The 13,190-nt window shown below is 36.4% G+C and overlaps 1 protein-coding gene and 1 long non-coding RNA gene across 2 annotated transcripts; one reads left to right on the plus strand and one right to left on the minus strand.

Moving 5' to 3' along the window:
* The first annotated feature begins 575 nt into the window (after window positions 1-575).
* LOC108770532 (sterile alpha motif domain-containing protein 5) lies at window positions 576-1,163 on the plus strand. The gene has a single exon (XM_018522166.1). The coding sequence runs from the start codon at window positions 576-578 to the stop codon at window positions 1,161-1,163; it is 588 nt and encodes a 195-aa protein (XP_018377668.1).
* Window positions 1,164-9,305: 8,142 nt separating this feature from the next.
* On the minus strand, window positions 9,306-9,678 carry LOC108770603 (uncharacterized). Its single transcript, XR_001940602.1, has 2 exons — window positions 9,567-9,678; window positions 9,306-9,359 (listed from the first exon to the last, which is right to left on the minus strand). It is a non-coding gene; the product is annotated as an uncharacterized LOC108770603 (long non-coding RNA).
* Window positions 9,679-13,190: the final 3,512 nt, after the last annotated feature.

Below are 13,190 nucleotides of genomic sequence, written 5' to 3' on the forward strand. Positions count from 1 at the left end.
CGTCTTTGCGTCTATCCGCTAGAATCCGCACTCGGAAACGGACGGGGGAAAGCACTCCGGGCACATCGACGAGACGACAAAGCGAGAAAGGGTGGGAGACAAAGAGAGAGAGAGAGATAGAAGAAGAAGAGAGGATCTCAAGTCTGTCACTCGTGTATCTCATGATGAGCCGAGGAGCGGTACATGTCAAGCGGCGAACGTGACCGCCGCAAACTATCTCCCTCCCCCCCGTCGACGCCCCGCGTATCCCAGGGTCGCCGGCGAGACGACCCTTGTTAATACCGCAGCCGATCGTGAGAGGAGAATGTCGCGCTAGGAGAAAGAGGGCCCGATTTACTTGCTGAATCGATCTACTTTCGACGATCCTCCCCTCGATGGACGTTACATCGTCGATTGGAGGGCGACCTCGCGGGATGGTAGTAGCCGCCGACGAGTGCAGAGGATAATAAGGCGGGATTTCGTCGCGAAACGGAATCGTCGGAGGTGTGCGACAGGGAAAGACGATTTTGAAGAGAAACAAACGAGCGGGGGCGTTAGTCGGGGTCCACGCGCGTATAACGTGAGAGAGCGTCAAGATGACCATGGCAAGCAACATCGTGGTCGAGTGGCTGCGGTCGCTCCACCTCGGCCAGTACTCGGAATCGTTTATCGATAACGGCTACGACGACCTTGAGATCTGCAAGCAGATCGGCGATCCGGATCTCGATGCGATCGGCGTCTTCAATCAGAAGCATCGCGCGCGTCTGCTGCAATCGGTGAAGACTCTACGCGAGGAAGGCGCCGCGAGTGTATACTTCACGCTGGAGGAGACGAACGACAACAGCTGCGACAACATCAGCTCCAAGTCGTCGAGGACGTCGTCCGACAGACCACCCAGCGATAAGGAGGCGCAACGAGCGTCGCCCACGGCCAGCTCCTCCAGCGGCGGTCAGGAGCTGACGAAGTTCGCGGACGAGTACGAGGAAGGCAAGGCCGAGCTGGTGAGAATTCCCAGGATGCAACTGAGGATGCTGCTGCAGGAGAAGCTCAGACACGACGGCATCAGGCTGGCCTGCCAACCGTACACCACACCGGTAAGTCAATTTACTTTGGAGGGAAACTCCGTTACGACATGTAGTCTGTCGCTAGAGAATATAGATATCGACGAATATCGTATAAGTTGAAGTCTTAGATTGGAAAACGATATTGATGTTGAGATAGCAAGCTCGAGTAACGAAGAGAAAAAAGTCGAGCCAACAGGAGTTGTTATTTTGCGGAAAAAAAAAACGTTCAGTTATATTTTTTAATAATACAGTATTAACATGAAAAATGTTACGAAATTAATAAATTAGTTTTCGATTACATTTATACATTTATACTTTGAAATGACAAAATCAGTCCGATTTACTTTTCGAAATTACTAATTCACGAATGTACGATTTAATTTTCGAACACGGGAATAATTCGTATTTGGTTAAAATGAGATTAGTATAAAAGCTCTAGAATATACAGTTTATATATATTTATGTAAACGCACGTGATATACGCGCGGATGTACAAGTATCAAGTTTATAATACAAGTCTAAAGCATACAACATGAATTATTATGTAAATTAAATTGCATATTATATGACGAGAATAATATGACTGTACTGTACGTACAGTAAAATGAATATTGTTTGAATGATATATATTTTTTGATAGGGAATGTATATTTTTCCGACATCCTAAGCCTTTGTATATTTTCTTGTATTTTTGAACAACGGCATAAATAACCTATTTATGGTTTAACATAAATAGATAAAATTACCTCTTTAAGGCTGGATTATTTCATCTTTCGGTAAACTTCAGCTCGCTCTTACTCTCTTATGCTTTCATTCCTTTACTTTTTTGTTTATCCAGTAGATAAATTACCACATAGTTTATCTGAAGATGGAACAACCGGCCCTAAAATATGTAATTTTAAATAACATATTAATCTTGAAAATAAGTAATTTTAAATACGAGAGGATCAAGCCAATTAGAACCAACACTAGGTGACTGTGTGTTCAGAATTTATGATACAAAAGAATTTTTATACACTTGGTGATTATTCTAGTTGGCTTAAACCTTTAATATTTAAATTTATTTCTTTGAACCCCTGTATATTTTTTATATTATATGTAATTTTACCTATTTACGTTACGCATATATATATCAGATTAAATTGCTAATTAATTCCAACTTCATAAATGATAATGCTATCTGCCCTTCGTGATACGTCCGACAATGTGTCGCGAGCATAATTCTCTTCCATTTTCCCCACGTTATCCACGTAGACGAGCACGCGTCGTCTTTAATACATTACGATACGCATCGCGATTAGCCACGACAATGATACTCGAATTATCGAGTGAATTATCGGGCGGGCATTCAGGTGTGCCAGTCACAAGGGGAGAGGGTATCTGAGACGATGATAATGCTGAAAACTCGCAGCCCTCACGTGGCACGCCCTACGAGCGTAGATAATCCCCTGATTCATTATTTCGTTGCATTAGCCACCAGCCGGAGATAAGAACAAGCGTGCCATGTTTTACCCTGCTTCCATGCACGTTCTTATTCTTCTCTGATCCTCCGACAAGATGGTCGATCGTATATTACATTTTCACTTTTCTTATGGGTCTAATTTCTTCAGAATTTCAACGAAAGTTTTAACGTTTAACGCTTCTACGTTACTTACGTGACTTTTTTAACGCGATTACTCGTCCGAAGTGTTTCTGACACTCCATTATATCTCAATTTTCATTGTTCTCTCTGATGATTTACGATTTAAATAAAGATTAATAATATTTTATACATCCTTTGTATGTATAAAGATAAATGCAAAAATTTTTTTAATTGTGAAATATAAGAAGGGTACAACTTTTTGTAACCATACTGGGATCGTTTTACTTCTACACACATATTTTCTTGTATACTATATTGTTTTCATAGAAATTAAAAATTATTTGGAGACATGGTAGTGTCTCGGTAATAAATGACGCCAAATTTAAGGAAAAATTAGTACAAAAATTATTATGATAATTTTTGGTTTTCATGAAAAAAAAATACATAAAAAAATGAAGAACGATCGCAAAAAAGTGAAAGTTGCACTCTCCTTTACGCTAAATAGAATAATGTATATAGATAGCATTCATACATTTAACAAAATAAGTGGGAGTGTTCTCAACATTCTAGAATAATGAAGGATTAATGTAATTTTGACAAACAATTTAAATTTTCGCGTTATTACTTTCTAACTTTCTAATGTATATATAGGTATGATGAACGTTACACGTTTTCTTCGTTCTTTATCACGTGTCAGCAACACAATGCAAAGTTACACATGTATCTTTACATCTCGACCTTGTTACATTTATAATGTAGTGTAAAACATATTTTCCATGCTGTTAGTTTAATTAAGGTACGGATATGTAGCGATATGCCCGCTATGGGACTTTCTGTCAGTCGAAATACAGTTTCTCCGGAAAGCTTTCACGTGTGTTCGCGAAGTAGGAAATACCTACACAGTGGAAGCTTCACATTCGCGAGGTTTATATTCTATAAAATTGCGGGGAATATGGAAATTGCGAATACGAAAAAGAGAAGTACATAAAAAGATTTAAGGTTTTAGATGAAAGAAAGAATATATAACAAGGAAAAACGCGTTTAAAATGAGAAACTCATTTTTATTTTATCGTCTTATCCGGCGCTGTTGTAATTTAGTGCAGTCAAGAAACAGAACAGGATAGAGGCAGGTACAGAAATAACGTTGCACTGAATTTTATATATGTTCTGAAAACGGGTTTTTAGTGTCCTAAAAAGACGTGGATATTTTTTCGAAAAAGGAAAGGAGAAATTCTAGGGCTCAGTATAGACAAAATAGTAAAATTTAAAATGGATGTATTATTACACACAGAAAGGACAGTTTTACTGAAGTATCTAAAAATATTTGACTAGATATATATATATACGGATCTGAAAATAATAATTTATTGAACCATAAAAATAATTACTTAGAAATCTCAAGCATGATGAGAAATGCTGCAAAAGTTTTGACATTCTAACTAGTTTGAGCGCATTACATAATTATTCATGATTCAAGAAAATTATTTTCAGATCTGATTTAGTTAAATTTTTAGATACTTTAACAAAATTATTCTTTCTGTGTAAGAATCAGCTTTCAATGATGCGTTGTTTCGGTGTATTCTGTATATTTTTATTCCTGCGTAAAAATGAGTGAGAGAATTTTATATTTATAGATACGAAAAAAATTTCGCATACGAAATATTTAAGTAAAGAATCCTCATGAACGTGTATGTACTTATTGTACTTATCTCTGCACTTAACAAGTAAGAAGCTCTTAATGTAATTAAGTTGCTCCGCTGAGATTTCGATCCCCATAATTTTGTTGATGAAGTTGAATATACCGTAAGGATATACAAGTCCTATATGCATACTCGAAACATATATATGTATAGTTCCAAAGCGCGACGGTAATGCGAGCGACTGCGAGCGAAACGAAATCATGAATCGATCGGGTGACTCGCAAGGTGCATTGAGGACAATATCCCATTGTCTGATATATATATGTAAAATTAGTGGTGGATTTAATTAGGAGTACTCTGAGTTTGAGGAAGGCATCATGGTTATCGTGTAAATTTAGTTCAGTTGTATATGTAGTTTGACACATTTCCTTCGGCATATATTCGTTTACGATGCAAGAAGCACGTCGGGATGAAAAATTTAATGAAAAGATTTAAATTCCTCGCATATACAATTTTTCTTCGCACTGACTCATGTTTAAAGTTACTTTATTTTTTGTTTGTATCTTTTATTATTCCATGTGATGAATAATGTCAGGCGCGTGAAGCCATGTATATAAAAATTCTGATTTAATTCCTCGAATTTTTTAAACATAGTTTTCTCATAAAGAATAATATAACATTCATGAAAGTTAGAATGTTCATGAATTGAGAATTTTCGATAAATTTTCGAAATTTTATATTTCATTTAATGAAAAAATCAAATGAGTTGTGTGTACTTATAAATGTATTTTGTGTTTTTAATCATTAACATGATATAAACAATAATTTAATAAATACAGGGTAAGAATAATTTAAGAAATACATTTCAAGAATCATTTATGTGACGTTGGGTGTAAGATTGGGGAGTGATTTGTATTTTGCTTTTGAACTTCAATCTACATAGAGAAATTTTTATTTGTTGCATACTTTATTATTCGACACGATGTAAAATGTGGGCGCGATTAATTGGACATCGGGAATAAAAGCGAACAGCGTCAAGCGACAATTTCGAAAATGATTAGTCATACGCTCGTTATCAGAATTACAAAACCGCGGAGCTTTATCGTTCTGGAAACAAGTTTAAAGCCCCGCTTTGTTACTAATGAGTCAGAGAACACGCGCAATAATATTCTCCACATGTATCCACGTTTGTTAATTAACCGCACGGCGAGACGATGGAAAGACAATCGCTTCATATTCGGCAAGGCGTGTGACTTTTATCGTGCAAGTTTGGTATTACACTCATAAACATTATAGATTAATGTTCATTCATAACATCTATCGTTTCTTTTAGGCAGATTCTTATTTTCTAAGTTTATTGTTTAGACATGTTGCTGAAACAAAATACAATGAAAAGTATAATAGAATGATACAAAAGAGAATTTCATTACTAGAAGGTATCATACACTTTAAAAAATATTGGTATGGATTTGACACCATGCGGTGTTTATATAATTCTTACTGTGTTGGTGTGAATATTAGCACCAATATGTTGTGAATTTAACACCATGGGTTTTAAATACAGATCATGACGATGTAGATATCAAGGGATATCCATCATGTTGGTTAATATTAACACCAATATGGTGAGAAATATATAGACGTTGTATAATGTTATCCATACCGATATTTTTTAGAGTATAGACATAAGAAATTTATATAGGAACAAAAATAATCATTAGTAATATATTATAGAATTTAAAAAAACAATTTTCACACAAATGCAACATTTTAACGTATTATAAAAATTAATTATCATTGTATAATCAAGATCATTTATATAATTCTTGCACAACATCATTTATACAATATTAACATGACAGTTATATTTAAAATTTTCGAAGATATAAATATTCTGCACACTTATTGCGAATGCATTGGGCAATTTTTGATTAGAGAAAACAATGATGGATACACTCGCGATGTAACAAAAAAATTATCTTTTTAATATCAAAATACAATTACAATTTTTCCGTTTTTTTTTTTTCGACAAGTGGTATAGATATAACACCGTGACAAGTGTTTTGTTGAAACATTTTGCAAAATAATTTTGTTTACTGAAATTTTTCATAGTGACTGCAAATCGCTGCGTAACTGAAGTTCGCAATTGGAATGCATCGCGAATTTACGAGTATGCGCGGCGGTTTTTATTTTTACACATCGTCGATGTCCATTTAAATTAGTTTGCACAAACTTTAATTTATTCCTTTCGCGAAACGCATGATTTCCCAAAAATACTGCTCTGTAAACGAACCATATACCTATACTTGACAACGAAGATTATAATAAGGACAATGTTTTCGTTTAACAATTGTGCAAAGAACTATTGCAAAGTATCGTAGATTACAAACTGATTTTCATAGATTATTAATTAGAACGACAATATACAAGAATTATTGCATTTTTAGATTGAGAATAGTAATAGTTGATTTAAAACATAACTAATTGTCGAATTTTAATCTATGTTGTTTAATTAAGTTTGACGTATCAAATTTAACAGTACTTGAACAGATAATCCTTGTTTTTCTGTGTAAATTCCAAGCGAAAATTTCTGAAATTAATTTATTAAAACTACTGACAGCTTAATTATCACAATTTTGCGCTTGCTTGTTGTTACGTACAGGCGAACAATAGTAGCACTTTTGGTTTCGACGCTTTAAAAATAGAAGATACACACATAACGCTACAGAAAAATATATTGAAAAATATTCTAATACAAAGAGATTTAATTTTATCGAAATTTAATATTGAAGCTTAATCAAGGAAAAAATATTGAATGTTGTACATTATCGGAAAGAAATTGTAATGAACATTGGATTGAGTAAAAAAAATTTCGCTAGGAATTAAATGTTATTATGTTATTATGTAATTTGTAAAAAATTGTGATAATTCTGCACCCTTATCACTTTCAACGCTATGACTGTACACGATTATACACGTGATTGCATTGATCCAAATTTTATTATTTTACGAATATTGTATTGCAATATAAAAAAAAGTATTTTAATATAGACATTATTGTCTCGAAACAGACGCTGTAATACATTCTTTGCGTGATAGCGTGACCAATCGATCGAATAGCTATGAAAATTGCAAATTGAAGTGCAGAAAAGTTTCTGCGAGTTGCATGGAGGGTCATTGAGCGTGCGATTACTCATGTACGCCGATTCATTTATGAACTTTTGGGTGGACCAAATGATACTCGCTTTCATTTACGTTCCCAATAAGCGCGAGTGCACTTTCCGTGTACACTGTTTATGAAATTTTAATGCGGCTGGTTCAGCGACACAAATCAAATGACAAATTTTGTATCTCCGACTTCCTTTTTAATATACAATTCGCGATTCTTTTACAAGCGTCAAGCAGAACTTAACTAATTTTTTGTTTTTTTTTTATTTATTTAAAGGATAATTTTTTGCTCTTGATAAATGTAGCTTCTTCTTTTATTTAAGATATCGATAATTTTAATAACTTAAGACAACACGAATTTATTGAAAATCGATATCAATAACTTTAATAACTTAAGAAAATACGAATTTGTTGAAAATCGGTTATTTCATTATTCATATAATGAATATCTTCCTATTTCAATGTAAGAGATAATAATAAAAGCCGCAGTAATTTTAACTTTTTCGATTTCGGAATTTAAATATTTTCAATGTAAAATATCCTCTGAATTGCATCGTACAAATTATTAGCGTGTCATCGTAACTTCATTTGACAGAAAACAGCGGCAGCTGAATTGGATCACGATGAAGTTTTTACATATTCTATCTCGTATTTCGTAAATTCGCTAATTTTCAACCACGTGTGACCCGCAAATATTCGAAAGGCGATTTATTTTATAACTAGCAACGAATAAAAATTTCACAAGGCTCACATGTAATCATTATAAATCAAAACCACGTTCGTGTTACGTTTTCGTGTTATACGTGGCTACTTTATCGACGCGCAGTTTGTGATTCAGAGCCGAGACAATCGTGTGTCATCACTGTCGTCTCTTGGCTTTGGTGATCAACATATGAATAACACAATTATACGGCTGGCCATCTCCGCGGCGGACTCCGTATTTTGTACGTCCCTATATGTTACCACTTTTTCGCAGAGAACACGTATATACACGCGAGCAAATGACCGCGAGCGCGAAGGAAATAAAAAAAAAAAAATGCTGTTTCTCTCTCAGAACACGGTGGTCTGGCCGTCACCTGTATCTTTCGCCTCTCGGCATTGCAAACGAGACCTGGCTGCTCTCTTGCTCTCGCACGAATGCACGCGCGACTACCGACTGATCTGACTGTTGTCAAAATGATATTTCCCATCTTGAAAGCCGTGCGTATGCACTCTTATTGAGGCACAATTGTGCGCACGAAGAAGATATAATTCGTCCAGCTGCAGGCGTCTGGACTGGCGTCTCGTCTGGCGCGCATACCTCGCTAATCAACATTCCAACCGTAGGGACCTACGTACAATTACTCGCGATACAATCGCTGCCGATACGCGTCTATTTATCCGTAAGGTCGTTGGAGCATAGCCCACGAAAATTGCACCGTAAGCCGCGTGCACGTTCACCGAGTTGCGGAAAATACATCGCTTGAAAATTTCACGATACATTCTCACGATTGAGAATTTATCGTAACTGTTTTTCTTCTCCTTTTTTGTTTAGCTTACCGCTCATTACTCGCCACACCTCCTCATAATTGTTGGTTGGAACAGCTGGTTGCCTGTGATAGCTCCAAGTTTTAAAGATGTAATCTACGTTAAGTGAGCCCCTTATGAAAAGCGACCTTGTTACGATCCTATTAAATTAATCAGATAAGTGCGACATACGTGGTTAAGAGAAACGTTTAATATGAGATTTATGTTAATGTAACCCATGAATCTTTCTTTGATAATTTAAATCAAAACTTCCAATTTTGTTATTTTACTTTTTAGAAGAAAAGAAGACAAGTTGTTATCGATTTATTTCTTTACATACAGTGCTATTTAAAGGTATGTTTTTTATCCTGTACTAGAATTCTCTTTCTCGCTTTTGTCAAATGCCAAACATGTCTCGTCCTAAGTTCCAAACGTGTACACTAGTTTTGCCTCAGAAAATAGATCTTAATATTGACATTTTTAACCGTATATATATGTATTATGCATCTTTTTCTATTTAATATGCAATGAATTAATAGCATTTTACTGTTTTGTCAAAACGTATTTCATGAAATTTCATATTCTTTCTCAATAATCAGTATAAAATCGAGTAGGACAAATATGTACCTTTCTCTAATCGATACGGAGCATCATGCTTTAAAGATATCCACGTAGATATATTTTTCATCGCTTGCTGTTAGTAGGATATAGACAGATTCGTGAAACCTTTTGACCTAGCGTTCAGTAACAATTTTTCCCTCTGGAATTGTGCGAAGCGGAAAGAGGTGGTACACATTCGAGGTAAACAGGTTAGGAAAAAAAAAATAGAGTGTAAAAAAAAATTTTTGTATGCCCAGAACGAGAGAACGTTGGAAATGTTATATGATCAAATAGCAAATAGATATTCTGTGACGAGATAACGTGTCCGCGAGAGTGCGAGACGGGATTAAATATCCGACGATTATGTGGCGTGCCGCTCACACGTTTCCGACTCGACCTTGCAACGGGAGATAGGAAGAGTTCCGTGAGCGCCATAAAGCGATCGAACAAGCACCTCTTCATCCTCGAGGCGTCTCTAACTCGTCTGGCGAATTTCCGTTATTCACGCCCACGGGAGTGGTCGTTACTCTCCCGGCAGCAGCGTGCTACTCTTTTACGCCGATGAGAGTTGAATTGCGCCAACTTCGATCGTAACCTGCTTCTATCCGCGTCGTGTTCACTCTGTTTCTCGTAATAACAGTCGGAATCACTATGTACACGCTAGCAAACGACCGCGATTTTCAGAAACTTCTTACTCTATAAATATTTATTTTGCCAAGTGAGTGACACAGATAGTGCCTCTAAATATTTATTGCACTTTTTTCGAATTTCACCGCAATCGAGTTCCTGTTTAAACTTTTTATAGAACATAATATATAATATAGTAAGTCACATTTTTATATAGGGTGTCTGATAATTGTTCTGACAGAGTTCGTGGACATGTAGAGCGGATTAAACTGAGACGGAAAGTCCTCTACCATTTTGCAGTTTTCACAATAGAAGATATTAATTTTATTGTCGAAAATTGGTCTTCAATAATGTTTTACTCAAATATTATCAACTTTACAAAAAAACTGCAAGAGACAAGAATTATTTATTTTTTTCTCATAGAGCTTCAAAAATTTTTTCACAATTTTTTGACCCTTCAGTACTGCATTTTCTTATTTTTACCAACATGAGAAAAATATGGTATTAAAAAATCCTGAGAAAATTCGTAGAGTTCTAGAAGAAAATAAACAAATTTCGTATCTTGCAGTTTTTCTGTAAAATTGATAGTACTTGAGTAAAAAATTATTGAAGACCAATTTTCGGCAATTTTTAGCAATTAATATCTTGTTAACTATTGCGAAAATTGCAAAAATGGTAGACTTTCCGTCTCAGTTTAGTCCACGAACTCTGTCAGAACAATTATCAGACACCCTGTATAAAAATGTTGCAACGATGGCAATGATAAAATATATATGTATAGTAATTAGTAATAGTAGAAATCTCAAAAGTTTAATTTAAACAAAATCAAATTGATTAAATTAATTTTTATCATTAAAAGCTAATTAAAGATTTTAAATAATAGTCAATGGAATCATTGATTCTTTCAACGGTCGTTTCTCTCTAATAGTTCCACTTCACTATATATCTATGTATATTTGTATCTATGTATCTCCGTGTCTCTCATATCTGTTCGAGTTTTTTTATTAGGCATAACGTATGAATATAGGTCTAAGTTGATGGTGTGATATTTTGAGACAGAGACACTGTACGACGACCGATCGACCTTCCCTATAGTGTAACTATAGCATATCGGTGGTAATAGCTTTTAAATATTTGAACGAATGTTCAATCGATATACCTATCCCTTGGCCAAGCGCGTTGCGGCTCTTTCCTGAGTCTTCCGTTCCCTGTTCTCTATTCCGTTCTAACCCATTCCTTTCCACCTAGCAGAGTCGGCCTTCCGAGCACGTTTTCATGAAATATCGAACACATGGAATGAGATTCTCTTATTCCGTAAGGGGAATGGCGAGCATGGAGAGAGAGAACGGGGGGCCCCGGGTAGGTCGGGCTCGGGGGAGCAAGAGAGCGTGGATCGAAATGGCAGATATTACGCGTCGCTCGCGACGACGCGGTCGTATGATTGATGCAAGACAGTTACGTCGGCCGTGTGTCGCTCGTGTAGCTACACTGTCTCTGTATAATACACGTGTGGGGCGTGTGGTGATTATTATTCAAATTTTCACGATAGCCAGCGCCCGGCGGGCTTCCAGCAGGCAGTTGCCGATTGCCCACCGAGATTGCTCCTAGTGAATATTTATTAAGCGCGCCTCTATTTGTTAATCGTTGTCTCGCGCCACCACCCGCGCATCGCGCGAGACCGGGATCCGCCGCCACTTCGGCGGCTTATCATCGCGTATTTTTCTCGTATCTTTCTGCTTTCCGCACCGCGCCGTCCCGGTTCTACTTCATCGTTCCTTGTAAACGGTCCGTCAGGTCTGAGGATGTAATCAAAGAGAGTCTGGAAACGTCATGGGGGACGCATCGAGTGTATGAACACGGAATTTATGGTTCTCGCGGCAACCACCATTAATAACCCCACCTTTGTCTCTCTGTCTTCAGCTTCCTTTTCCTATCCGTCTTACGCGAATCTTCTATCTTTCTCTTCCTCTCTATTTCTCTTTCCGCGTCTTGACAGGACGCCAAGATTCCGTCTCTCAACATTAGCGTGTTCGTACGTCTCCTAGCTTCCTCCAACCGTTTCGCTTCGGAACTCGACGAGAACGATACGCCGCGCTATCATACCTGCAGAGAAGTGAGTTTGGAGTGGCATTAATGAAGAGACATCGTCGCGAGTCGTTGTGATAAAGCGAGGAGCCGTTACCGTCGCTTTTAATTAAGCTCCCGCTTTTAACGCGCCAATTATGAGAGCGAAGAATTTATACGCATTTAACCTGAAAGTACCAAGTAGCTGTGACATCGATTATGCTACGGTGCATCTATGCAAACCAGCCTTCTACCGGAGGATAAAGTTCTAGTGCCTTTCCTTCGTGCTGGCAGCAAAGAGAAAATTACGCTTTTCTCGTGTTAAACTATGCGCGCATATTTCGATCATTCGTCCTCAAGTCACTCATTTTGCAATCGCGTCTTATGCAGCAAATTGAGTTGGACGAGTTAAAATCAACGTACATTAAGGCGTTATTATGATTCATAGTTATATAGAAAAAGACTAGAGATAGAAAAGTCCATTACAAGTGTAGTGAAACAGTTATACGTATATACAGGGTGTATCGAGAATTTGCGATTGAAGATATTATAGCAAGAAAGTTCTCGGAAAATTAAGTAAAAAAGTTATTTGTAAATTTTTATTTTAAGCAGCGTTTGAAATATAAGGCTTTAGATATGCTCAATTACAGATATGTTTAGACGGCCACTTGTCATGAGTCGCACGTGCTGTAGTTTAATGAGCGCATACTTCATTCACTAATAAGGTCTCATTTACAATAGTCGTATAAGCTTGTGACCTACAACACAAACTATGCTATTATTGTAGATGAGGCCTAAAACTCACAGGTGATCATTTAAATGTAGTCTGTAACCCATATTTAAATTCTTATTATTTAAAAAATTGTTATTTCAACTAAAAGTTTATAAATTTTCGAGAATTTGTTTTCTATAGTATTTTGCACTGAGAGAAAAATGTTTGGTATATATATTTGTAACCAT

Source organism: Trachymyrmex cornetzi, unplaced genomic scaffold (genome assembly GCF_001594075.2).
Source record: "Trachymyrmex cornetzi isolate Tcor2-1 unplaced genomic scaffold, Tcor1.1 scaffold129, whole genome shotgun sequence".
Lineage (NCBI taxonomy): Eukaryota > Metazoa > Arthropoda > Insecta > Hymenoptera > Formicidae > Trachymyrmex > Trachymyrmex cornetzi.